This window comes from Elephas maximus, chromosome 10 (genome assembly GCF_024166365.1).
Source record: "Elephas maximus indicus isolate mEleMax1 chromosome 10, mEleMax1 primary haplotype, whole genome shotgun sequence".
NCBI classification, from domain to species: Eukaryota; Metazoa; Chordata; class Mammalia; order Proboscidea; family Elephantidae; genus Elephas; species Elephas maximus.
This window is the reverse complement of record NC_064828.1, coordinates 23,300,035-23,324,714: the sequence shown is the minus strand read 5'-3', so window position 1 is coordinate 23,324,714 and position 24,680 is coordinate 23,300,035. Positions and strand designations below refer to the sequence as shown.

The 24,680-nt window shown below is 41.5% G+C and overlaps 1 protein-coding gene across 1 annotated transcript in view; it reads right to left on the bottom strand.

The window, feature by feature from the left end:
* RYR3 (ryanodine receptor 3) overlaps window positions 1-24,680 on the bottom strand; it is a 626,301-nt gene that overhangs the window by 180,459 nt on the left and 421,162 nt on the right. Inside the window, 2 exon segments of the mRNA XM_049899608.1 lie at window positions 16,260-16,397; window positions 17,181-17,283. Of these exon segments, the coding sequence (XP_049755565.1) occupies window positions 16,260-16,397; window positions 17,181-17,283 (241 nt within the window).

The following is a 24,680-nucleotide window of genomic DNA, read 5'->3' as shown; positions in this document are numbered from 1 at the left end:
GAATGTGAGTTTAAGAAGAGTGAGACACCTCACATTGAGAAATGAAGTGAGGATTAGAGAATCATTATTTTGAAAATTGAATCCTGGCAGACAGCAAAGGGCCTGACCATTACCCATTCATCACTGAAGGGCACCCTGCTAGCCTGAAGGGCCCCCAATGCTTCCCTCCTCCCTAATTTGGTCTTAAGATCAATCATCTTCAGAGCAAAGAGGAAGCAGGGCACTGTTAAACTGAGGCTGCAAGACCTTCTCTAGTCTGCTCTGCAGCCAGTACAATGGGCCACACAGATGAAAAGTGGGCTGCAGGCTGGGGATGGAGGTGTTTAATCCTTTGCCCAACATAAGCTGGCCATTCAGCTAAGACTTTGCTCTCATTTGCACCGGAAACCAGGGTTGTCAATTACGGAAAGCGTTGCCCTGAAGTCAGTGTGTATCTAGACCTCAGGGCAGTTTCTGCCTGCCCACACCTCAGCAGCTGAGTTACCTCCAGTTGTGCCCCTCCTAAATTAGCCTAGTAATCAACCAGCATTTCCTTGGTGTCACTTAAGTGCCCCAAACTGAGTTAAGTACTCTATATGAAAAGATTTCAAGTCACAATTATCACCCACACAGCCTAGTTGGTGAAAAGAAATAAACACATGGGAAGCATGTGAGGGAGCTCTGGTCACGCAGTGGTTAAAGCACTCGGGTGCTAACTCAAAGGTCAGTGGCTTGAACTCAACAGCCACTCTGCAGGAGAAAGATGTAGCAGTCTGCTTCCATAAAGATTTATACCCTTGGAAACCCCGTGGGTCAGGTCTAACTTTGTCCTGTAGGGTCACTATGAGTTGAAATTTACTCAACAGTAATGGGTCTGGGTTTTTTGAAGCACGTGAAGCATTTAATGAAAAGTAAAGTGTAGAATAACAGGTAAAACTGTGTTGTCTCAGACATTAAGGAAATAAAACAATTCATAAGAAGGTACAACTTCTACGGTAATACATTCAAAAGAAACCAGAGAAGAGAAACAATGAGATCTTCCACTCTTACTTCCTTTTCAATGGCTCCTTTATCTAAAGTTCTTTATATTTTTAGCATAGGTCCACATTACATGGAGACCAAAGAAGCAGAGAGGGAAAAGCTCTATCATGAATATTCCAAGAGCTATTGGAAACGATCTAGTGGAAAAGAAGACATCACTCTTTGCTGTGGCTATTTTGGAGAGGCATTTTCCTTCAAGAGCAGATTAACACTAGTCCCTGTACTGAATATATATATATATATATATTTCCTAGAATGAACTAAGGAATGTTGAGAATTTTGTTAGGATTTTCGAACAGCAAAGGGAGTTATTTCTAGAGATATTTTTGAGTCTCTTTCTTAATTAAAGAGAGAAAGATACATTAAGAACTGTTACGACTAAATATCTGATTTCATTTCTGTTGCTTTCCTAAGTTCATCTTTGGGAATGCTGATCTTGAATGAAAAGAAAACACTGTAATTACCATAAAAACAAAACCAAACCCAGTGCCGTTGAGTCAATTCTGACTCATAGTGACCCTATAGGACAGAGTAGAATTGCCCCATAGAGTTTCCAAGGAGCGCCTGGCGGATTTGAGCTGCCAACCCTTTGGTTAACAGCCGCAGCACTTAACCACTATGCCACCAGGGAAACACAAATTCCAAAATGGGATGGCCACAGGAGTATGGTAAGGGCGAGACAAAGAGGTTCAATATTGCATTTGCCACAACGTATGGCCCCATGACACAACCTTGCTTGCTGAAAGTGAAGAGAACCTGAAGCACTTACTGATGAAGATTAAAGACTACAGCCTTCAGTTTGGAAAATACCTCAACATAAAGAAAATAAAAATCTTCACAACTAGACTAATAAGCAATATCACGATAAGCAGAGAAAAGATTGGAGTTGTTAAGGGTTTCATTTTACTCCACAATCAATGTCCAAGGAAGCAGCAGTCATGAAATCAGACGACATACCGAACTGAGCAAATCTGCTGTAAAAGACCTCTTTAAAGTGTTGAAAAACAAAGATGTCACTTTGAGGACTAAGGTGCACCTGATCCATGCCATGGTATTCTCAATTGCCTCATATGGCATGTGAAAGCTAGACAACGAATAAGGGAAGACTGAAGAATAATCGATGCATTTGAATTACGGTGCTGGCAAAGAATATTGAATACACCATGGTCTGCCAGAAGAATGAACAAATCTATCTTGAAGAAGTACACCCAGAATTCTCCTTAGAAGGGACAATAGCGAGACTTCATTTCAAGTACTTTGGATATGTTATCAGGAAGGACCAGTCCCTGGTGAAGGACATCATGTTTGGCAAAGTCAGTGAAAAAGAGGAAGGCCGATGATGAGATGGATTAACACTGGTTGCAATGATGGGCTCAAACACAGCAATGATTATGAGGATGGTGTAGAATCAGGCAGTGTTTTGTTCTGTTGAACATAGGGTCACTATGAGCCTGAATAACTCCATGCACCTAACAACAACAACATGGCCCATCTCTCTCTCTCGCTCTCTCTTGTACACACACGCCATATTATTCCCTTTAGAACCTCGACCACTTATAATGAAGCAGCTTTAGCAGACTTGACTGCAACTCTAGGATTTCCATCCATTGATTTAGCTGAGTTTAAGAACATCAAGTGCACTAGATGGCTCAGTTCATTGGATTTTTAAAAAGCTATCAGTGTATGCTCTTTTCAAAATGAAAACTGAGAAAAAACGACATGTAACCAAGAACTTGTTTTTTGACGAAAAATCAAGCACATTCTCTTCAGAAACAGAGTGTCTTAGGGAAATAAGACATGTACGTGTGGTTCCTTGATAATTATAAATGGCTTCATTTATGAGATTATTATCAACATTATAACTCACTCCACTTTTGCAATCAGTGTAATTAGGGATAGTCACATTTTGGCAACTATATCAAGTATATGATCTATAAGCTCCATTTTCAATAGCTGTTCAGGCCAATTCAGAATGAAAAATATTTCTGAGGTATGGTATTGCTTAGAAGCAGCCCTGGTGGTGCAGTGGTTAAGCACTCAACTGCTAACTGAAAGGTCAGTGGCTCAAACCTACCAGTTACTCCACAAGAGAAAGAAGTGGCAGTCTGCTTCTATAAGGATTTACAGCCTTGGAAACCCTATGGGGCAGTTCTACTCTGTCCTATAGGGCTGCTCTGAGTCAGAATTGACTCAATGGCAGTGGGTTTGTCTAGTTTTGAGTTGGTATTGCTTAAGGAAACATGATGCCTAAAAGATACTTTAAAAGAAAAAAAGTTGCTTCATTACCTGAGTTTTAGACTAGTCAGATGTTCCACATAACTACAAAGAATTAGAGTGTCTTTAAATGAGAGCTGGAGTCCTGGTGGCACAGTGGTTAAGAGCTCGGCTGCCATCCAAAAGGTCGGCAGTTCGAATTCACCAGCTGCTCCTTGGAAACCCTATGGGGCAGTTCTACTTTGTCCTACAGGGTCACTGTGAGTCGGTATTGACTCAATGGCAATGGGTTTTAGGTTTAAATGAGAGCTAGCCTTAGTACATTTGTTTGGGAGTCCAGGTATTACTTGCTGTCAAGCTCTTTATTTTCTTCTACTTGTCATCGTGTAACCTGCAACTCTGACCTAAGAATCCAAGCCAGTGGCATCACTAGGGAAGTGTGGGGCTGCGGACTACACTGGGTGACACTGTCAGAGGGGGTGGTACCAAAATGACTGTCTATAAAATTTCTGTGTGGTGTTTCAGCAGAAATATACTATTTTTTATAAAAATATCCTGTAGTTAGTTACAACAACAAAAACATTTTTTGGATGCCTCGCTTACATGTATCAGTATACCTACAAGGCTAAAACTCTAAGCTAATTTACTTTTTGAACCTTACTAATGCTGTCAGAGCTGTCATTACCACCCAATTGTAGTAACACTTCAAATCATGTGCTTTCATCTGCACACACTACGAGCACACACTGTTGTTTTCATTGCTGCCGGTATTTTAAAAGTCACTGATTTTGTTAAATTTTAGCTACAATATCATGGTAATTAGCATGGGGGGAGGTGACACCATGAGATAACGCACTGGCTGACACCAACTCTAGTGAGTCACTGCTCCAAGGCCACCATGCTGGGAACCTTATCAGGAAATTCTCTAGTGAGTCACTTACCATAACTGGTATAAATCTTTTTTAAATCAAATTACCGGATTTGCAAAGGCAACTGTGGTAAGAGAAAGGTCATGTATTCTCATGGCGCAGGTTTAAACGTTTAGGCTGCAAGGTCTGGAGAGAATCTTCTGTCTTCCAAATTTGGATCACAGGCCAAGTGGCCACCATGCAATGGAGTACACGCTGATGAGCAAAAAGCAGATGTTGACCACTGGCAAAGCAAATCCCTGTAGCTTACAGATTCCAAACCCATGTTGGTGCTACATTCCAGCAACCAAAACCAAAATCAAACCCGTTGTCATCAAGTTGATTCCGACTCATAGCGATTGTATAGGACAGAGTAGAACAGCCCCATAGAGTTTCCAAGGAGCACCTGGTGGATCTGAACTGCTGACCTTTTGGTTAGCCGCCATAGCACTTATCCGCTATGCTACCAGGGTTTCCACATTCCAGCAAGTATACTCTTAAACTGGGTCAGTTTGGAAGAAAAAGTCTTCCAGTCACATTCAGAAGAGGGAGCTAATCAAACTGCACTGTACTTAGGTTAAACTTAGAAAGCAATTTATAATGCTCACACTTAAAATGGGAAAAGAAAAATAATGTGAATCTCAATTATGTACACTTACTTTTAAATTCTAGGTGATTAAAAAATCAGCTTGTGGCATGCTGTAAATGCCCTGGAGGCATTAATGGGTGGTAGGTTTTTTTTAAGTGTAGTGAACAAGTGTACTCTGACCTCTGCTGTCTTCCTCTCTGTGGTAAATTAAATAACGGCCCCCCCAAAGATGTCCATGTCCTAATTCTTGCAAACTATGAACATGTTACCTTACCTGGCAAAAGAGATTTTGCAGATGTGATTAAGTATCTTAAAATGGAAAGATTACTGGTTTATCTGAGAAGGCCCCATGTAATCACCAGGGTTCTTATAAGCAGGAGGCAGGAGGGTCACTGTCAGAAATGTGGTAATTAAAGCAGAGGCCAGAATAATAACGACTGCTGACTTTGAAGGCAGAAAAAGGGCCACGAATCAAGGAATGTCGGCAGCCTCTAGAAGCTGGGAATGGCAAAGAATGATTCTCCATTATACCCCAGAAGAAACATAGCCTTGCTGACCCATTTTAGGTTCATTTTAGACCTCCACAATTATAAGATATTAAATTCATGTGGTTTTAAGTCACAAAGTTTGTGGTAATTTGTTATAGCAGCAAAAGCAAACTAATACAATCACACTGATAGAAAGTCCTGGGTTGATGAAAGCAATTCCTTTCCTGAAGCTACAAATCAACTGGAGGGTCTCAGTGAGCTGATAAGAAAGTACCCACAGAAGCTGGGGCGTGAGAGAGATCCGGTTTTCTAAGTTTTTCCTGAGACATCTGGAATAAATGTCAGGGCAGCTGACACAGCTGAGGTCTGCCCAGATCTGGCCTAGAGCTTCCATCAAACCAGAGCCAACATTAAACATGGAAATCACCACCTGTAAAGTTGTTATGGCCCGTGGGATCATGTTAAAAACAGATCATAGACAACAAATTCTCCAGTTCCTGCAACACAGCTCTCTTGTCTCAACTCTCCATCTGAACATTAAGGGCTAGAACTGCCTACATCTCAGCATTTATCACAGAGGAAATTAAAGATGTTGAAGATGGCAACATGATGGTATGATGAATATTACTGACCACATACCCAGCATCCACTTGTCCCTTTCTTCTTCTTGACAGAACCCTAATTTTATCCACCTTACAGCACATATGCCTCAGGGAAAGCTGACCCAGCCCCGCTTTAAAGGTAGGCCCTTGCCGACTTACATTAATCAGCACATTCCATTTTCTAGGTCACCCTCATTGGATCATGAGTTCACTATGGTCAAGTTCTCCAACAAAGGTGATTTCAGGATCCTTGCTTGGAATGCTGAGTAGGAGAAACTTCCCTGCTCTGGACATGGATGTGAGGCCCAGAACTGCGTTCACTAACTTGTTACCACCTGGGGGCAAAGTTGGAATGTGGAACAAAATGATCGTGGGGAGAGCAAGTAGAGCCATTCGACTGACTCAACCCAAGGGACACTCCCATATCTAAACTTCCAGGTGTGTGAGGCAAACAAGTCCCTTACAGACTACTCTGCCTCAGCTGGGTTTTCTGTTGCTTTTTGCTAAAAGCACCTGAAGTGATATACATGCATGTGATATTCTTGTGATCTGTTTTGAGTTCAGAAGCTGAGAGGTATATGAATTTCCAAGAAAGTACCAGAACATTGAACTAAACACTATTTCATTGAGTTTTTATACCCCCCATCCCCACCCCATGAGATGGAAACCATTATTATCCTTAAATATCCACAACAATACTGAAACATATAGAGGTTAAAAATTTGCCCATGATCACAGCTAGCAAACGGCGGAGCTAGGATTCAAACCTAGGCTGCAAGAATCTAAGCCCATCTACTTTACCATCTTCAAGCTCGTTACTTTTCAACGGCTTCCATAAAATTCAGGAAAAGAGTTGTCTTTATTAACGCTTTAAACTTATATTATACCATTTAGGTGCTTTCTTAATAAATTAAGAAACACATTCAGAAATAAAGTCCTGTAAATTATAGCACTTTTCTAACTGACTCTGAGGTGAGCATGTTAGTCACTTTTCCAGAGCCTTCATTTCTTCACCAATAAGATGAAGTTAGCAACATCAACCTCATGTTAAAGAAAATCAGTGCAAGCGCCGTGTAGTGACAAGAGTGCTGGCAAGGGTGCAAGAGTACTTCATTCCAGCTCTGGCTGTGTGACCTTGGGCAAGTCACTTTCCCTCTCTGAGTCTCGTGACTCCTCTGAAGTCAAGTCCCTTGAGGCTTTACTGTTCTAGGATTCTATGTCCATCCAACCCCCTGACCTGCCGAGAGAGTTGTACTAATTTATTAAAATGCTAAATAGAAGCTTAATCTCCTGGGTAAATTGATGAACACCACGAATTTTACCACCGCATTTTAGTGCCCTATCCTGATATTATGCAGCTTGCACTACCCTAATCATAAAACCTGAGATTGGAGAAATAAAACCTCAAAATTCCATGGTTACTGACCATGGTAAGTGGCCATTATCAAGGCACTGCTGCACACCTCTCATCATTTACATCGGGATAAGCTGTGACAACTTGATGGCCTTTTTGATGACTGTCCTGACTGTTGGTAGAGAGAGGAACCTTCCTATGTCAGGGGTCAGGTGGCACAATAATAACCTCTAGGTTTATGTAGGGAGATTTACTGGTGAAGGCCTCATGCCCTCTGGACCCCAGAGCTTCCTCTGGGCCAGAAGTTTGGTCTGGATTACAAAGCAGCCAAATATCTGCTAATTATTAGCAGAGAAGCTCAAAGAGACACTTAAAGCCATGGACTCTAAGGGGACTTACAGAAAACCCATCATGTTAATTTCCCTGTACCTCTGTGGCCTAGGTTGGGCAGTAGGTGCCACTTTTGCCTCATTTTACTGCATCAAGGATGCTGCTGTTGGGATTGCTGTGAACACAGCTCTAAGGCTCTCTGAAAACTTGTAAGCAGAGGCCTGTGAAGACAACCTGAAGCACTGCTCCTTGATGACAAGAAAGATCTGCTCTGTTTACTAAGTATAAATTAGGGCACAATGGAGAAGCCTGGCTGTCAGACCCCCAGAGGCGTGTGAATGGGGCAAGGTCTAACCCAGGCTCCAGAGCAAGCAGAGGAAGACCTAAGAAAGCACCTAGGTCCCACCCATCTATATTTAATTTCTGATCAGGTATATTTGTTTCCTTCTACACTGGCTTTTCTGGCTGGGGAATAAGGGTAAATGTTCAAGCTGGTTGGTTAAAACATCCTCCTCCTCATTAGAACAGTTACTAAGAACTTCCTGTGTATCAGCTACCACCTATCTGTCAGTTCGCCATACTGTGGTGGCTTGCATGTTGCTGTGATGCTGGAAGCTATGCCACAGGTATTTCAAATACCAGCAGGATCACCCATGGTAGACAGGTTTCAGCAGACCTTCCAGACTAGGATGAAAGGCCTGACAATCTACTTCTGGAAATCAGTCAATGAAAACCTTATGGATCACAATAGAACACTGTTGGACTTGCTTGCTTGGGACATATCAACAGGAGGGATCAATTGCTAGAAAAGGACTTCATTTTTGGTGAAGCAGAAGGCCAGCGAGTATGAGGGAGATCCTCAAGGAGGTAGATGGGCACAGCAGGCACCAGTGATGGACTCGGACATGCTGGTGGCTGTGAGGATGACGACGCGGGATTGAGTGACATTTCATTCTGTTATACACAAGGTTGCCATGAGTTGGAGCTGACCCGATGGCAGCTGTCTGTCTACTCACCCACTTGCCCAGCCACCCATCCATCCATGTGTTCTGTGTATCAGACCCTGTGCTAAACACTTTCCCTGGATTACCATTTAATCCTCACAACAATCATGTAAGAATAGAGGAGACAGAGAAGTCAGGGACTAAATTTTCCCAACAATGGTGGCTGTTACTAGACTAATCCTCCCTTTATTTTTCAGTTAGGCAAAGAAATTCTACTTCAATTTAATAAACAAAACAGGTTCCTGTAAGTAGGTGGTCCACTGAGGCAGTCGTGGAGAGGGTTGTACAGGGGAAGGAACACTGGATATGGAGCCTTGTGACTCTGCCCATCATGGGCCAGGGACCCCATCCAGGACAGCACAAAACCACACCAGTTGTGCTGGCCTAGCTAGCTTTGAGCTTGGCTCACATGTGAGGATGGTATTTTCTACTAAATTCTATTTTTCAGTTTCCTTCCCACAGTGGTTTTCTGCCTTGGCCAGAGCCTCTACACCTGTAAGGGTGGATGCTTTGCCCCCCTAGCTGCTGGACACCCCATCAGAGGCATCCCTGCAAGCCAGCAGCGAACTGTGCGTGGATACTTGCAGCCTGATTCTGCCAGCCCTTCTCTCCAGCCCCCTGGGGTGTCATCCATCATTTGGAGATAATTAGCCTGCTGTTTTTGAAATCAGTCAACCAGCCTTATAATCACTTTCTCAAAAACATTCAGGCGATTAAATGACCAGCGACAGTGATGGGGAAAAGAGTACAGAGAGAATGGATGATGGCTGCTGATGTGTTAGGGAGGAAAATCCTTGTCATGGAGTTGGCACAAAGACAGAACAGCAAAGTTCTTGAGACCCAGGGTCTCTGTCTTGACCTGCTGGGAAAGTCATCCAATTGCTCTTAGTTTCTACGTCTGTTCAGTAAAAAGAATAAATTGACTGTGGGGCAAGCTACAGGGCACAGATCCTAAATATCTGCGCTTCCCTATCACCCTCCCTTTACCCCGATAAAGCTCTCTCCCTAGACATCCTACCACAGTGTCCTGGAAGGAATGTGAGTTCCAGAAATGGAGGACGATCCAAATCTGGGCTCTCTTTCTTTTCGCAAACCCAGTCCACGTTGTTTTGCTTCTTTCAGTCCTGGTGTATAAGATGGAAACCTGGCTGTCCATATACTTGGATAGTTGTTGTGAGTACTTAATTGTAACCATTTTTGGCTATTAAAATGTTTACTGATCACCTACCACATCTCAGGCACTATATTAGGTATTAGTCAAATCTGTTTTAGCAAGATAATGGTGCAAAGGATTGCAGCAAGAAGATACTGGAGGCATGGAGGCCCATTAGGACATCACTGCAGTGCTCCAGATGAGAAGTACTAAGGATTTGAGTAAGGGTGGTGTGATAGTCATCATATTGGCTTCCAAAAGATATCCACATTCTAATCACTGGAACCTGTGAATACGTTAAAACAAAGGGAAATTAACTTTGCAGAAGGAATTAAGGTTGTTAATCAGCTGAACTTAAAATTGGGAGATTGTCCTGGATATTTGAGATGAGTCCAAAATAATCACAAGGATCCTTAAAAATGAAAGAGAGAGGCAGAAGAGACCCAGAGAGATGGCAGCCTGAGAAGGATGCCGGTCAAGGTTGCTGGAGGAAGGGGCCGTGAGCTAAGGAATGGAGGCAGCCTTTAGACCCTGGAAAAGACAAGAACACATTCTTCTTAGCACCTCCAGAGAGGAATGCGCTTGGCCGACACCTTGATTTTAGTTCAGTGAGATTTCTTCAGCCTTTTGACCTACAGATCTGTATGATAATAAATTTGTGTTGCTTTAAGCCACTAAGTTTGTCGAAATTTGTCACAGCAGCAATAGAAACCTGATACAGGTGGTGATAACAACGACTGGATTTCAGGTATTAGATATAATACAGAGGTAGGGTTAGCATATCTCGGCAACTAACTAGAAATGTGAGAAAGAAGAAGGTTAAAGATGGCCTGTGTGGGTCACTGAGAGATTGGTGGTTACACTAGCAGACGTGGAGATGTGGGCAGAGGGGCAGAGCCTTACTTTTATTTAACTCCGTAGAGGTTCCAAGAAGGTTTTCTGTGCACGATCTCATTAGGCTTGATAGCCCTGCATGGCAGGCAAATCAGGCCTCATTAGTCCTAGCTCAGAAATGAGGAAGTGGAGAATCCCAGGCATCATGCGACTTGCCCTAGCATTCACACCTCGCGGATGGCAACGCAGGGGCCAGACCTTACTGCATCTGGCTCCTGGCCAGGTGGTCCCTAGCAATAAGTGCATGCCAGGTACCCTGCATTTGTTCAATCACCAGTGTGACATCCTATCTTTTGGTAGCCTGTGTTTTAGTGGCAGAGGGGAAGGTCCGGTTCTAAGAAGACAGAAAATATAACATTTATTGAGCACCTACTTTGTGCCGGGCACTGTGTTAGATACTTCATGTTCCCTCATTTGATTTTAACTCTAGGCTTGTGCTCACAACTATCTTGCTACATTGATAAATTAATGATTTCATCCTCAAGAACTTTTCTTAGCCATTGTCTATAGGGAACAGGATGTTAATTAAATAATATGGGTGGGAATTAAACTCAGGTAGACGAAGACTTGAGTTTTTATGCCACTGTGTTATTAGCTGTGTGACTTTGGAAAGTTACTTAATATTTCTTTACTTCAGTTTCTTCAACTGTAAAAGAAAAACTGTCTACAGCATGGGGTTGGCATGAGAATTAAAAGAGGTACTATTTATGGAAGTGCTTAAGACAATGCCCAGGACAAAGTGGGGACCAGGTAAATGCTAAACTCCATCCCCCCGCTTAGAACTCTTTAAGGTCAAGTACTATAAAATACATGGGTACCAAAAATACACGACACTCTCAGACTGAATAGTTTAACTGTGAGATTCTCAAGATGCTCCATGTTCCAAGGGCACTTCACCATCCAGTCTATCCCATTCTATTCCTCTTAGTATCCAGCCAATCTCAAACTCCTTGCCACTCCTGGAAGATGACCTGCACTATGCTGCCTTCGAGCATTTGTTGAAGCAGCTCTTTTTCATCAAAAGCACCTTTCCTTTCTTATTTCATCCACCCACCTACATTCTTTACGAACACTTTCTCAACCCCTCTCCTGTGGCCACCTATTGGATTTTGCCTGCATCTTTATTATAGCACATCTGACCTCACGATTATATCAAACTGCCTGCCCCTACCCATTTCTTCCCTTGGTCCTTAAGGTTCTCACTTTTTTCATCTTTTGAGCCTCAAGTGACGAGCATACAGCTGGAGCTCAAAAAGATTTGTACCAATGAGCTGAACATGGAAACAATGAGGCCTGGTACCTGCCCTCAAAGGCATTAAGAGCTAAGTAAGGAAAAGAAACAGGTACACAGATAATCCACACAAGGTAGGAAGCCACACATGCTGTATTAGAAATTGCAGGATATGGTGGGGTGTGGGGAAGGAGGAGGAGGTTGAAGAAAGACTTCTTAGAGAAGGTGTCTCTGTGTGTGCTTCTTGGGGAGAGGCTGTTAGAAAAGAATTTAGACAAAAGGCTTAGAAATATAGCCTGAGCTCCTCAGATGTTCCTAACACTGAGTTGTCCTACTTGGTAGGTGAGTCTTTGTGTTGGGGGTCCTATGACTTATTTTGGTAGTGAACAGTAGGCCTTTTTTTCTTCCTCATTACTAAATAAGCTGCAGCATTTAGGGTAGGGTGAGGCTATTCAGTGTCAGGGCAAGGGGTGACACGGGTGGCTGGTTTGGGGTGTTATTGAGTTCAGGGTTATCTCCCTCTCTGCCCTTTATCAAAGCACGTGCTGGTGACCTTTCGTCAGTGGCAGGGCATACCAGGTGCTATATCCAAGGTCAGAGGACCAACGTCCAGTTGTGAGGCATAATATTCTGTGGCAAACAGCACAGGGCTAGCAACAGAATAGGGATGTTCAGTTCCTTCAGACAGACTTAGCCACACCTCCTAGAACCCAATTCGTCATGAATATCACCCAAAGCTGAATTCCAATGGGTCATTGTGAGGCCCCTAAGCAAGCTAAGATGGCAGCAGGGAGGTTTCTTCTCCTCTCCTCACATTGTTGGAGAGCAGAAAGCCCCCTGAAACATTTCTTCACAGAATGAAAATGAAAACCTCCCATGGGAGGAAGCACCTGGTAAATGACAGAGATCAGGAATGCGTCAGACTTGATCTGTAGAGTGATTAGGTGATTTTCATTCTATTACTTTTAGAATTTAGCAGAAATATCTCGCTGGTCTCTTCTGGAGGGATAACTCAATGGCTACGCATGTATGTTCAAGGAAATTCTGTTTAAAAGCACTGGCCTGGGGTTAACAGGTAAAAGATTTCCTAGAGAATTTGCTGGATTGGGTCATGGGAAAAACAAAAACATGACTTAGAATGGTAGGTTGTAACTATTAAATTTTTTTTTTTTAACCTCTTTATTGTCTTTATTATCATATGGTCCTTTGGTGGAAACCCTGGTGGGGTAGTGGTTAAGTGCTACACGGCTGCTAACCAAAGGGTCAGCAGTTCGAATCCACCAGGCGCTCCTTGGCAACTCTATGGGGCAGTTCTACTCTGTCCTACAGGGTCGCTATGAGTTGGAATCGACTCGACGGCACTGGGTTTGGTTTTGGTTTGGGGTCCTTTAGTAATACTGTAACAGCTTTCACTGACAATCTGACTTGGAGCTAGTTTAGGCAGGCTGGAAAATCCTGTAATATTGAGCCAGCCAGCAGGATTCTCATGAATTCCAAGACATTGCTGCTCTTTCTTTCCTAGAACAGTTGTGGTCTACCTGAAGGTCATCTGGCTGATACCAGCTATTCATAAAGATGAAATAGCAGTTCAAACTCACCACCACTTCTCTGAAGTGGATCCAGATCCTTGGCTTCATTGACTTTAAGGTGTTAAATGTTTGACCTCTAGTGAGTTCAGATTTTCTACATATAACAATGAGTCACAGTAGTGGATCACTTCACAGATGTAGCAAGTGAGATTAAAAAAATAATGGCTTTAAAATCATGACTGATATGCTGAGAAGTCTTTGGTGAGCTTCATGGTACAATGGAAAGACTATGGACTCAGAACCATAAGTTCTGTGTTTAAGTCACAGCTTTGCTTATTTCTGAGTTACCTTGGACTAACAACAATTAAGCACCTGGAATTTTTTCCGGGACCTGGTTAAGAGTGGAATAAATGCATGAATGAACTAACAAATATCCCTTAATTCTTTTGAGACTTATTTTCCTCAACTATATAAGAGGAGAGTGAAAAAAAAACTGACAGCAGGCAAACTAATATATGGGGATGTGTTTGGTACATCGTCAGTTCACTACAGAATGTTATTATCATCATCTATGCTGTTACTATTATACCAAATGCAAGGCTAAGAAACAAGAGATAAATAATGAAAAAAAAAAAGATAAGCAATGACATGGACAAAACACGACACAAAGCTTAAACCTCTCACAATTCTGCTTCATGAAGGGAAGGCACATTCAACGCGGACATGGAGCCTCATCCTGTGGTGGCCTCTCAGGTATTGCACGTTCTACCAGATCTCTGGTCTGTCTGCCTGAGGCTCAAGGTAGCAGTACAAAGGTTATAATCCTTGCAGCCTGGACACCATTCTGAGGTTAGGGACCCTTCCAAGAGCCTGAATGCCAGTGATTTCACCTGACTGATTACATTTACCTACCATTGCTGTGCTATTGATTACTGATTGATTACTTTTGTGTGTCCTTTCTAGCCACGGTCTTGTAACTCCTACCCAGGAAGAAGAGAGCAGTATGGTAAGACCCAGCAGCAGAGACCCAGCAGCAGGAGATGGTGTAGTGAGCTTCCCTGCCCACTGAAATAGAAAGCTGAGTGACTTTGGGGAAAGACTGAGGGCCAGGGAGAGGTGTGCCTGCGAGCACAGCTGGGTAGAGGGTATCCTGATTGAAAACCGTATCCTGAGTGTTCTTGAGCCTGAATTGTAACTGGGACTTCCCTAATAAAATCCACAATTGTGACTATGGTCTGTGAGTTCTGTGTGGTCATTGCAATGAATTATCAAACCCAGAGGAGAAGTAGAGAGTGCTATGGGAGAGTGCTGCTGGTGTCAGAATTACTAAAGATGGCCGAGAGAGGAAGAGTGTCTGACCTCTGCCTCACAGGAAGCAGCCTTGGGTTGTGGATCTTTGTTCTCCTTTCCCCTTGTGAAGGTAAAGGAGGTCAGGTGCTGCCTCCAAGCCATTTTTACAACCATGAAACGGCCACCTTGAAGCACCCCAATTCATGACATACTCTCTTTCTGACCGGAGAGAAGCATCTCCTTTCAAAATAGACTTTCAGTAGGTAAAACATGAGACATATGGGTCAGCATAGTCTATTTTTAGTTCTGCTTTGGCAGTAACCACAAAGGAAATCTAAACTCACTTCTTTGTGGCTTTAGAATCCTGCTGGCATGTCCTCACCAAAGACCCAGCCTTTCCATGTTGATGGATAGGACTTATCAAGGGTTGCCAGTGCAACTACTGCCAAGTACCCCATAAATTCTTCCAGAAGCTTCAACGCTTCTGCTGACAAATGGCAAAGATTCTTTCCCTTCAGAGATACTCTGACAAAGATGAAAGGTCAACATAAAGGGCAATAAGATGTATGAATGTCAAAGTCGTGTTTTCGGACAAACTGATCATATCTTGACAGTATATTGCTCTAGTCCACAATTTGAAATCATGTTCCAAGATTGACAGGAACACAGAAGAAGATAAAAGGCAATGACGTTAAACCTGGGAAATTTCTTCTTCTTTAGATGAATGATAAATTTGCTGAAACTGTACCAAATAGCAGACTGATTCTATATAACGCTTAGACAATCTTCCTCTTGAAGTGTTAATGGCTTAGAGACAGTTACTGTCCTGCAGAACAAATTATCATCTTGTTTCAACATGGATCAAAATGGTAGGAGTCATCTATACTATAAGGATTAGAGAAATAAATTTGGACAAAGCTTGGCATTATTGAAAAATAGAAGGCCAAAATCCTGTACGATGCTGCATTATCAAAATCATAGCCAAAAAAACCTCAAACTGATATCCTACTTCCTTTAGGCCTCCCCCCTGCCCTCAATATTATTTCAGGATGGACCAGTCCCTGGGGAAGGATATCATGCCTGGTAAAGTAGAAGGTCAGAGAAAAAGAGGAAAACCCTCAACAAGATGGACTGACATAGTGGCTGCAACAATGGGCTCAAGCATAACGATGACTGTGAGGATGGTGCAGGATTGGGCAGTTTCCTTCTGTTGTACAAAGGATTGCTATGAGTTGGAACTGACTCGACGACACCTAACAACAACAACACTGTTATTTTAATCTCTCATTAGAATAATTTTCGATGCTGAGGAACCACAAACAAAAGTGACAGAAACTACGACTGTTAGAAGAGGAAGACTATGGAAAGAGAAAGAACAGAAATCTATTTAAAGGCATCTAAGTAGACAACAAGAGCAGATGAACCAAGCGATCAATCCCTTAGGTTTCAGAAGACTCTGAAAGTAAGCTCCTTAAATCAAAAGAAAGGAATATCCCACAATATAAAACAGTAACTACCACCAATGACAACAGAATGCTCAGATGCTTGTTTTGAATATTTATCTTGTAGTATTCGGTCCACAGCCAATTACCTTAATTCACTCTAGGGAGCACAGTGTGGTGGGTACTAGGATGGAAAGGCACCGTCACTTACTAGGGGCTCCCTCCTCCTCCTCAGTTGGCTGCTGTTTCTCCGGCTTGGGTAGGCCTTTGATTTTATACACCAATGACCAGAGTTTTCCAGTCCAGGAGGTGTTGTCCTCCTCCTCTTCCTCTTCCTCCAGGGGAACTCCTATCAAGACATAAATCAGAGTAAAAACCCTGACCAGTACATGAAACCACTATGTGGCAGAAAGAACATAAAAATGCTGCTGCTTCCCACTCGCCTAGAACTTTCTTTCTAAAGATACTATAGGCAGTCTCCTATAAATATTTAACTATGTAATGTCTTTTTGCAAATTTCTATGAAAGATGACATCCTATGTACAAGAACATCAAGTGATTCCAATCCCAAGGCTTAACTTTTTCTAACCTATGGCCAAACAGGCTCTACAATCACTAGGAAGTTAACATTCAGTTACTTCAAATGAAAAGATCATATATTAGCCATAGTATTAAAAGCAAGATGGAATACTGATGACCACTTAAAAACAGCAGATTAGTATCAACATACGGACTGCTGGCTTAGAACCCTTGACACTAGAACTTACATCATTTTAATAGCTAAAAAGTAAAAGGGATTAAAATCTTGGCTCAGCTGGGAGCAGAGTCCTAACTACCTAACTTCAAGTAAACTGGCCAAGACTTATATAGGATGAGTTATTTTCTTTTCTCCTGAGACCCATTTCCTTCTCTGTATCTCAGTAAAATCTCTTCCATGTAGAAGGCATTTTAGTCATGTACTCTGTGAGGGATATTTCCTAAGTCTTTTCTGTAAATAACTTGGATAGAATCACTTCTGGAACAATTAGTGTTCTAGTTATTTCAAAAACAAAAGAACTCCCTCCACCCAGCTTCTAACACGGGAATCCGAGATAAACTTGTCTATGATCAAGGCTTTCTCTTGGAAGCTCACCACAGTGAAGGAGAAGATCCTCATGGAAGTCATACAGCTCCTCCCGGATCTCTTCTGGGCAAGGACAATTCTCTCCCAGTTGAAAGTTAACAAGCATATTGATCTTTGAAGGGCAAAAGAAGAATGGCTAGTTGGTTCTCAGTACTGGTCAAGAGATCTCACATGCTACCTTAGCCATGGCCGGCTTATCCAGACACCTGGCATTGTTTTCAAATTCCACTTAATTAAAAAAAAAAAATTTTTTTTTTAAAGATGGTCAACATTTAAAAGTAGTATTTACTTTCATTCTGGTTGAAAAATGAATTTTATTAATGGTATAAGATTTAGAAAAAACATAAAGGAGAAAAAAAAGGTACTGTGATCTGAAAGACAGCCACCATTAATATTTTAGTATCTTCCAGTCTTTGGGTGTGCCCACACCCAAATTGGGATTATATTCTAAATATGATTTTTTAAACCAGACCATTCCATTTAACAATTTCCACTAAGCATTCCTTACATTGATTTTTTTTTTTTTTTTTTTTTTTGGCTTTAACGAACGGAAATTTATTTTCTCACAGTTTAGGAGGTGAGAAGTCGGAATTCAGGGCCCTGTCTGTAGGAGAAGCCTTTTCTCTCTGTGTCTTCTCTTGGGGGAGGTCCTTGTCTCTCTTTAGCTTCTGTTCCTTGGCTCTTTGGTGATCTTCGTGTGGTGTGGCATCTGTCCTCTCTGCTTGCTTGCTTGCTTAATCTGCCCTTTTATATCTCAAATGGTATTGATTTAATACATAACCTACACACCCTACACTAAAACTGTCTTATTAACGTAACAAAGAAAACCCATTCTCAAATGGCATTATAACTACAGATATAAATTTCTCCCCCCCAACAAAAAAAAACCAAAACACATTGCCTACTCACAGTGACCCTATAGGACTCATTCCCTACTCAGAGTGACCCTCTAGGACAGAGTAGAACTGCCCCAAAGGACTTCCAAGGAGTGGCTGGTAGATTCGAACTGATGACCTTTTGGTTAGTAGCCAAGCACTCAACCACTGTACCACCGGGGCTCCAACCAGCCACAGGTATAGGGGTTAAGATTTACAACACATATTTTGCGGGGGCACAATTTGATCCATAACATTCCCCGAATCCCCTTCCAGGGCTGAGGCACCCGCAGTATGTGATGAAGGTGCCTTTGAGGCTCAGGATTAATCATTCACTCCTTCTCCCCTCTGCCCACCACCCAGCAAGGAGATCAAGACCCTGAAAGAGGAGCAGGATGAGATCACCCTGATCCTGAGTCTCATCAAGTCCTCGAAGAACTTGAGTCTGAATAAGAAGAACTACATGGAGCTGCGGTTTTTGCTGCAGACCAAGGAGGACTACGAGACCCTGATTAGATCCATGAAAACACTGCTGACTGAGCTGGATGAGAAGGTGTGGCCTTTCTCTTAAAGGGTTCTCTTAAAAGACCCATGGCAGCGGGGAGGAATGGATGAAGCACCTCGATAACCTAGGCAGGACCTGACACCCCAGCATCCACAGACCAAAACCCAAAACCAAACTCATTGTCCGTAAGTCGATTCTGATGCCTAACAACCCTATGGGACAGAGTAGAGCTACCCCATAGGGTTTCTGAATCTGTAAATCTTTAGGGAAGGAGACTGCCACATCTTTCTCCTGTGGAGCAGCTGGTGGATTTGAACTGCTGACCTTTTAGTTAACAGCCAAATTCTTTAACCACCGCACCTCCAGGGCTTCTCAACATCCACAGGGACTGTATTAATACAGGTGTCATTTAATGGCTCCCTCACCAGGCTGCCAGCCTATCCCAGTGCCTGGCACATAGTAGGTCCTCACTCAATATTGTCTGAATGAATATGGAAACCTCATTAACATCATTTCTCTGCTTAAAGCCCTCCAGCACTAAATCGTATGCCTGAAAAACGTTGACTTGGCAAATGCTGTGTTATACATATTTTTACAATACAAAAAAATTTTTTTTTTTAATTATCTATATGAGACCAAAGGGACAGCAGTAACTCCAGTATAAGTGAGTAGCTTAGGGGACACTGAGTCTAATGTAATGGGAGGAGACAACTAAAACAGAAATAACAAGAATGTTGACACAATGTGAGGAATGTAACCAGTGCCACTGAATAATATGTGTTGGAATTGTTGAATGGATGCATGTTTTAATGTGTATATTTTCATCAAAAATAAAATAAAATGAGATTTTAAGATATAAACAGCAACACAAAAATTATATATAAATTGTGGTTGGTTGCTGTGTGCCATGGAGTCAAGTCTGACTCACAGTGACCCCATGTGACAGGGTAGAACTGCTCCATAGGGTTTTCTAGGCTGTAATCTTTTTTTTTTTTTTTTTTTTTATAATAACTTTTATTAAGCTTCAAGTGAACATTTACAGATCCAATCAGTCTGTCACATATAAGTTTACATACATCTCACTCCCTACTCCCACTTACTCTCCCCGTCTTGAGTCAGCCCTTTCAGTCTCTCCTTTCTTGACAATTTTGCCGGCTTCCCTCTCTCTCTATCCTCCCATCCCCCCTCCAGACAAGAGTTGCCAACACAATCTCAAGTGTACACCTGATATAATTAGCTCACTCTTCATCAGCGTCTCTCTCCCACCCGCTGACCAGTCCCTTTCATGTCTGATGAGTTGTCTTCAGGGATGGTTCCTGTCCTGTGTCAACAGAAGGTCTGGAGAGCATGACCGCCGGGATTCCTCCAGTCTCAGTCAGACCATTAAGTTTGGTCTTCTTATGAGAATTTGGGGTCTGCATCCCACTGCTCTCCTGCTCCCTCAGGGGTCCTCTGCTGAGCTCCCTGTCAGGGCAGTCATCGATTGTGGCCGGGCACCAACTAGTTCTTCTGGTCTCAGGATGATGTAGGTCTCTGGTTCATGTGGCCCTTTCTGTCTCTTGGGCTCTTAGTTGTCATGTGGGCTTGGTGTTCTTCATTTTCCTTTGCTCCAGGTGGGTTGAGACCAATTGCTGCATCTTAGATGGCTGCTTGTTAGCATTTAAGACCCCAGACGCCACATTTCAAAGTGGGATGCAGAATGATTTCATAATAGAATTATTTTGCCAATTGACTTAGAAGTCCCCGCAAACCATGTTCCCCAGACCCCCGCGCTTGCTCCGCTGAGCTTTGAAGCATTCATTTTATCCCGGAAACTTCTTTGCTTTTGGTCCAGTCCAATTGAGCTGACCTTCCATGTATTGAGTGTTGTCTTTCCCTTCACCTAAAGCAGTTCTTATCTACTGATTAATCAATAAAAAAACCCTCTCCCACCCTCCCTCCCTCCCCCCCTCGTAACCACAAAAGTATGTGTTCTTCTCAGGTTTACTATTTCTCAAGATCTTATAATAGTGGTCTTATACAGTATTTGTCCTTTTGCCTCTGACTCATTTCGCTCAGCATAATGCCTTCCAGGTTCCTCCATGTTATGAAATGTTTCTGAGATTCGTCACTGTTCTTTATCGATGCGTAGTATTCCATTGTGTGAATATACCACAATTTATTTACCCATTCATCCGTTGATGGACACCTTGGTTGCTTCCAACTTTTTGCTATTGTAAACAGAGCTGCAATAAACATGGGTGTGCATATATCTGTTTGTGTGAAGGCTCTTGTTTCTCTAGGGTGTATTCCGAGGAGTGGGATTTCTGGGTTGTATGGTAGTTCTATTTCTAACTGTTTAAGATAACGCCAGATAGATTTCCAAAGTGGTTGTACCATTTTACATTCCCACCAGCAGTGTATGAGAGTTCCAATCTCTCCGCAGCCTCTCCAACATTTATTATTTTGTGTTTTTTGGATTAATGCCAGCCTTGCTGGTGTGAGATGGAATCTCATCGTAGTTTTAATTTGCATTTCTCTAATGGCTAATGATCGAGAGCATTTTCTCATGTATCTGTTGGCTGCCTGAATATCTTCTTTAGAGAAATGTGTGTTCATATCCTTTGCCCACTTCTTGATTGGGTTGTTTGTCTTTTTGTGGTTGAGTTTTGACAGAATCATGTAGATTTTAGAGATCAGGCGCTGGTCGGAGATGTCATAGCTGAAAATTCTTTCCCAATCTGTAGGTGGTCTTTTTACTCTTTTGGTGAAGTCTTTAGATGAGCATAGGTGTTTGATTTTTAGGAGCTCCCAGTTATCGGGTTTCTCTTCATCATTTTTGGTAATGTTTTGTATTCTGTTTATACCTTGTATTAGGGCTCCTAGGGTTCTCCCAATTTTTTCTTCCATGGTCTTTATCGTTTTAGTCTTTATGTTTAGGTCTTTGATCCACTTGGAGTTAGTTTTTGTGCATGGTGTGAGGTATGGGTCCTGTTTCATTTTTTTGCAAATGAATATCCAGTTATGCCAGCACCATTTGTTAAAAAGGCTGTCTTTTCCCCAGTTAATTGACACTGGTCCTTTGTCAAATATCAGCTGCTCATACGTGGATGGATCTATGTCTGGGTTCTCAATTCTGTTCCATTGGTCTATGTGTCTGTTGTTGTACCAATACCAGGCTGTTTTGACTACTGTGGCTGTATAATAGGTTCTGAAGTCAGGTAAGGTGAGGCCTCCCACTTTCTTCTTCTTTTTCAGTAGTGCTTTGCTTATCCGGGGCTTCTTTCCCTTCCATATGAAATTGGTGATTTGTTTCTCTATCCCCTTAAAATATGACATTGGAATTTGGATCGGAAGTGCGTTAAATGTATAGATGGCTTTTGGTAGAATAGACATTTTTACTATATTAAGTCTTCCTATCCATGAGCAAGGTATGTTTTTCCACTTAAGTATGTCCTTTTGAATTTCTTGTAGTAGAGCTTTGTAGTTTTCTTTGTATAGGTCTTTTACATCCTTGGTAAGATTTATTCCTAAGTATCTTATCTTCTTGGGGGCTACCGTGAATGGTATTGATTTGGTTATTTCCTCTTCGGTGTTCTTTTTGTTGATGTAGAGGAATCCAAGTGATTTTTGTATGTTTATTTTATAACCTGAGACTCTGCCAAACTCTTCTATTAGTTTCAGTAGTTTTCTGGAGGATTCCTTAGGGTTTTCTGTGTATATAATCATGTCATCTGCAAATAGTGATAACTTTACTTCTTCCTTGCCAATCCGGATACCTTTTATTTCTTTGTCTAGCCTGATTGCCCTGGCTAAGACTTCCAACACGATGTTGAATAAGAGCGGTGATAAAGGGCATCCTTGTCTGGTTCCCGTTCTCAAGGGAAATGCTTTCAGGTTCTCTCCATTTAGAGTGATATTGGCTGTTGGCTTTGCATAGATGCCCTTTATTATGTTGAGGAATTTTCCTTCAATTCCTATTTTGGTAAGAGTTTTTATCATAAATGGGTGTTGGACTTTGTCAAATGCCTTTTCTGCATCAATTGATAAGATCATGTGGTTTTTGTCTTTTGTTTTATTTATGTGATGGATTACATTAATGGTTTTTCTGATATTAAACCAGCCTTGCGTACCTGGTATAAATCCCACTTGATCAGGGTGAATTATTTTTTTGATGTGTTGTTGGATTCTATTGGCTAGAATTTTGTTGAGGATTTTTGCATCAATGTTCATGAGGGATATAGGTCTATAATTTTCTTTTTTTGTAATGTCTTTACCTGGTTTTGGTATCAGGGAGATGGTGGCTTCATAGAATGAGTTGGGTAGTATTCCGTCATTTTCTATGCTTTGGAATACCTTTAGTAGTAGTGGTGTTAACTCTTCTCTGAAAATTTGGTAGAACTCTGCAGTGAAGCCGTCCGGGCCAGGACTTTTTTTTGTTGGGAGTTTTTTGATTACCGTTTCAATCTCTTTTTTTGTTATGGGTCTATTTAGTTGTTCTGCTTCTGAATGTGTTAGTTTAGGTAGGTAGTGTTTTTCAAGGAATTCATCCATTTCTTCTAGGTTTTCAAATTTGTTAGAGTACAATTTTTCATAATAATCTGAAATGATTCTTTTAATTTCATTTGGTTCTGTTGTGATGTGGTCCTTCTCATTTCTTATTCGGGTTATTTGTTTCCTTTCCTGTATTTCTTTAGTCAGTCTAGCCAATGGTTTATCAATTTTGTTAATTTTTTCAAAGAACCAGCTTTTGGCTTTGTTAATTCTTTCAATTGTTTTTCTGTTCTCTAATTCATTTAGTTCAGCTCTAATTTTTATTATTTGTTTTCTTCTGGTGCCTGATGGATTCTTTTGTTGCTCACTTTCTATTTGTTCAAGTTGTAGGGACAGTTCTCTGATTTTGGCTCTTTCTTCTTTTTGTATGTGTGCATTTATTGATATAAATTGACCTCTGAGCACTGCTTTTGCTGTGTCCCAGAGGTTTTGATAGGAAGTATTTTCATTCTCGTTGCTTTCTATGAATTTCCTTATTCCCTCCTTGATGTCTTCTATAACCCAGTCTTTTTTCAGGAGGGTATTGTTCATTTTCCAAGTATTTGATTTCTTTTCCCTCGTTCTTCTGTTATTGATCTCTAGTTTTATTGCCTTGTGGTCTGAGAAGATGCTTTGTAATATTTCGATGTTTTGGACTCTGCAAAGGTTTGTTTTATGACCTAATATGTGGTCTATTCTAGAGAATGTTCCATGTGCGCTAGAAAAAAAAGTATATTTTGCAGCAGTTGGGTGGAGAGTTCTGTATAAGTCAATGAGGTCAAGTTGGTTGATTGTTGTAATTAGATCTTCCGTGTCTCTGTTGAGCTTCTTACTGGATGTCCTGTCCTTCTCCGAAAGGGGTGTGTTGAAGTCTCCTACTATAATTGTGGAGGTATCTATCTCGCTTTTCAGTTCTGTTAAAATTTGATTTATATATCTTGCAGCCCTGTCATTGGGTGCGTAAATATTTAATATGGTTATGTCTTCCTGATCAATTGTCCCTTTTATCATTATATAGTGTCCTTCTTTATCCTTTGTGGTGGATTTAAGTCTAAAGTCTATTTTGTCAGAAATTAATATTGCTACTCCTCTTCTTTTTTGCTTATTGTTTGCTTGATATACTTTTTTCCATCCTTTGAGTTTTAGTTTGTTTGTGTCTCTAAGTCTAAGGTGTGTCTCTTGTAGGCAGCATATAGATGGATCGTGTTTCTTTATCCAGTCTGTGACTCTCTGTCTCTTTATTGGTGCATTTAGTCCATTTACATTCAGGGTAATTATAGATAAATAAGTTTTTAGTGCTGTCATTTTGATGCCTTTTTATGTGTGTTGTTGACAATTTCATTTTTCCACATACTTTTTTGTGCTGAGGCGTTTTTCTTAGTAAATTGTGAGATCCTCACTTTCATAGTGTTTGACTTTATGTTAGTTGAGTCGTTACGTTTTTCTTGGTTTTTGTCTTGAGTTATAGAGTTGTTATACCTTTTTGTGGTTACCTCATTATATACCCCTATTTTTCTAAGTAAAAACCTAACTTGTATTGTTCTATATCGCCTTGTATCACTCTCCATATGGAAGTTCAATGCCTCCTGTATTTAGTCCCTCTTTTTGATTATTGTG